General features: G+C 52.1%; 1 protein-coding gene across 1 annotated transcript; it reads right to left on the reverse strand.

The window, feature by feature from the left end:
• Nucleotides 1–84: 84 nt before the first annotated feature.
• EMWEY_00059570 (hypothetical protein, conserved) lies at nucleotides 85–1,472 on the reverse strand (the record flags this gene model as incomplete). Its single annotated transcript, XM_013481181.1, has 2 exons — nucleotides 85–155; nucleotides 285–1,472. Coding segments are annotated over 2 exons (1,259 nt in total), but the record flags the coding sequence as incomplete, so codon positions are not given.
• Nucleotides 1,473–1,727: the final 255 nt, after the last annotated feature.

Raw genomic sequence — 1,727 nt, forward strand, 5'->3', positions numbered from 1 at the left:
TCTTCACTGCCTTTCGACGATGAAGGCTGGATGCTGCCAGTAGAAGAAGATGACAATAAGCTTCGAAGAACGGGCGATTCTAACACGCCTACTGCCCCTGCATGCTTAGGATCAGTAGAGGCCGAAGGTATTCCAAGCAATATTTCTGCTGGCTCCTACTCAACCATACGCATAGCGCACACAGGAATCCACCCTTCACCACGGCTAAATCAAAGCCGGGCAACTGCAGGTTGATGGCTCGAGGCGCCAAGACAACAGTCCTTCAGTGTATTTAGAGGCCCCACCTGAATTGCTTCCATGAGAGAGTCGCGGATTGATCTCGAGCTCGAAGCTGCCCCCCCATATATTTGGTCTTCGGTAGCGGCTTTCGCGCGAGATCCTTCCCCTTTCTGGCTGTCCCCTCTACTACCTAACAACATAGAAGGTTTCGTACCTAAGTCGATCAGGTCCAATGCCTTGTCCACAACCTCCGCATCGCCATTCAACAACCAATCATCTGGGCGGAGACCCACACTGCTCTGGCTGGGTTCCGACAGCACCGACTCGAAAACGCTCAACGGACGCATGGCGGGCGAGCCACTGCTATCCAGAGTAGACAGGTTCCCAGATGGTAGTGGAGGCGGCCTTCTGGACGTTCGCGTAGGCGCATGGTGGCTCTGCTGGCCTACATACATTTCTGCAGGCGTTGTATTTTCATTTTCCAATCTTGATGGTGTCCTATAGGCTATATCGTCATCAAGGAGCCACGAATCCTCCCCTAGCACAGGAACGCCTTCAGATAAGGTTAAATCAATAAGTGAATCGCGGTCCGGGTATAGTTGGGGGACCGATGGTCCAAGAAGGCTGTGATGAATCGGTGCCTCCAATTTCTGTACCTTGGCTCCACGCCCTACACCATCGGTTTCGCTTTCTTTTCTCTTTTCACCCCTCTTCTCTTCCGCTGGTCCTAGATGAGGTCTTGCTGCACGGTAAAGATCTTCGACAGGAGCAGCTGTAGCACCCATTAGCGACAGCGCTATACGATATGCAGTTTCCGACTCACCACTCCAAGATGCGGCAGGAAGAGCCTGCCCATGCGCGCTAGGGATACGACCCTCGCTAGGTTGCTCTGGGGAACCTGGAAAGGCCTCTACGTCCGTGTCACTGTGTGGGACGCACGGATCTGTCTCATTGTTTTCTTTGCCATCCTCGCCTCCGGCAAGTTTGCGCCCAAATAATCGAGTGGATAGCCTCCCTCGAACTGACAAGCTGCACAGGTAGGCAAGGAAGAGGACAGCTGACACTGCAGCAAGTACAGCAACTACTGGCAATCTTTTCCTGTGAGGCGCCGCATTGCAGGGTCTGTAGCCCGACCACGACGACGAGTCTTTTGCATCTTTCTCATGGGGTGCGGCAGGCACGTCTAAATACGGCTGGGAGGTGGTCTGGTGCCATGTAACTGGCTTCTCCTTCGGCAGCCAGCTAACCTCCATGGAGCCGGATGTAGAGACCTACATAAACTATATTGTCAAAATGTTGAGCCACTACTGCACACACAGTGGCTGACTAAGCATTTGGAAAAAGACTCAAGAAAAATTGAGGAGAATTCCAGATAACAAGAATCAACGAGGAAAACAGGACCGATGTTTCGAAAATACCATTCCTTTCGGAGACGAAGCTGTCCCCGGGGTTAATCAATGGGGGGGAGTAACAAAAAAAAACTTTGAGGTGATCCACAAATGCTGAAC

The sequence above is a fragment of the Eimeria maxima genome, genomic scaffold (genome assembly GCF_000499605.1).
Source record: "Eimeria maxima Weybridge genomic scaffold, Emw_scaff2893, whole genome shotgun sequence".
NCBI classification, from domain to species: domain Eukaryota; phylum Apicomplexa; class Conoidasida; order Eucoccidiorida; family Eimeriidae; genus Eimeria; species Eimeria maxima.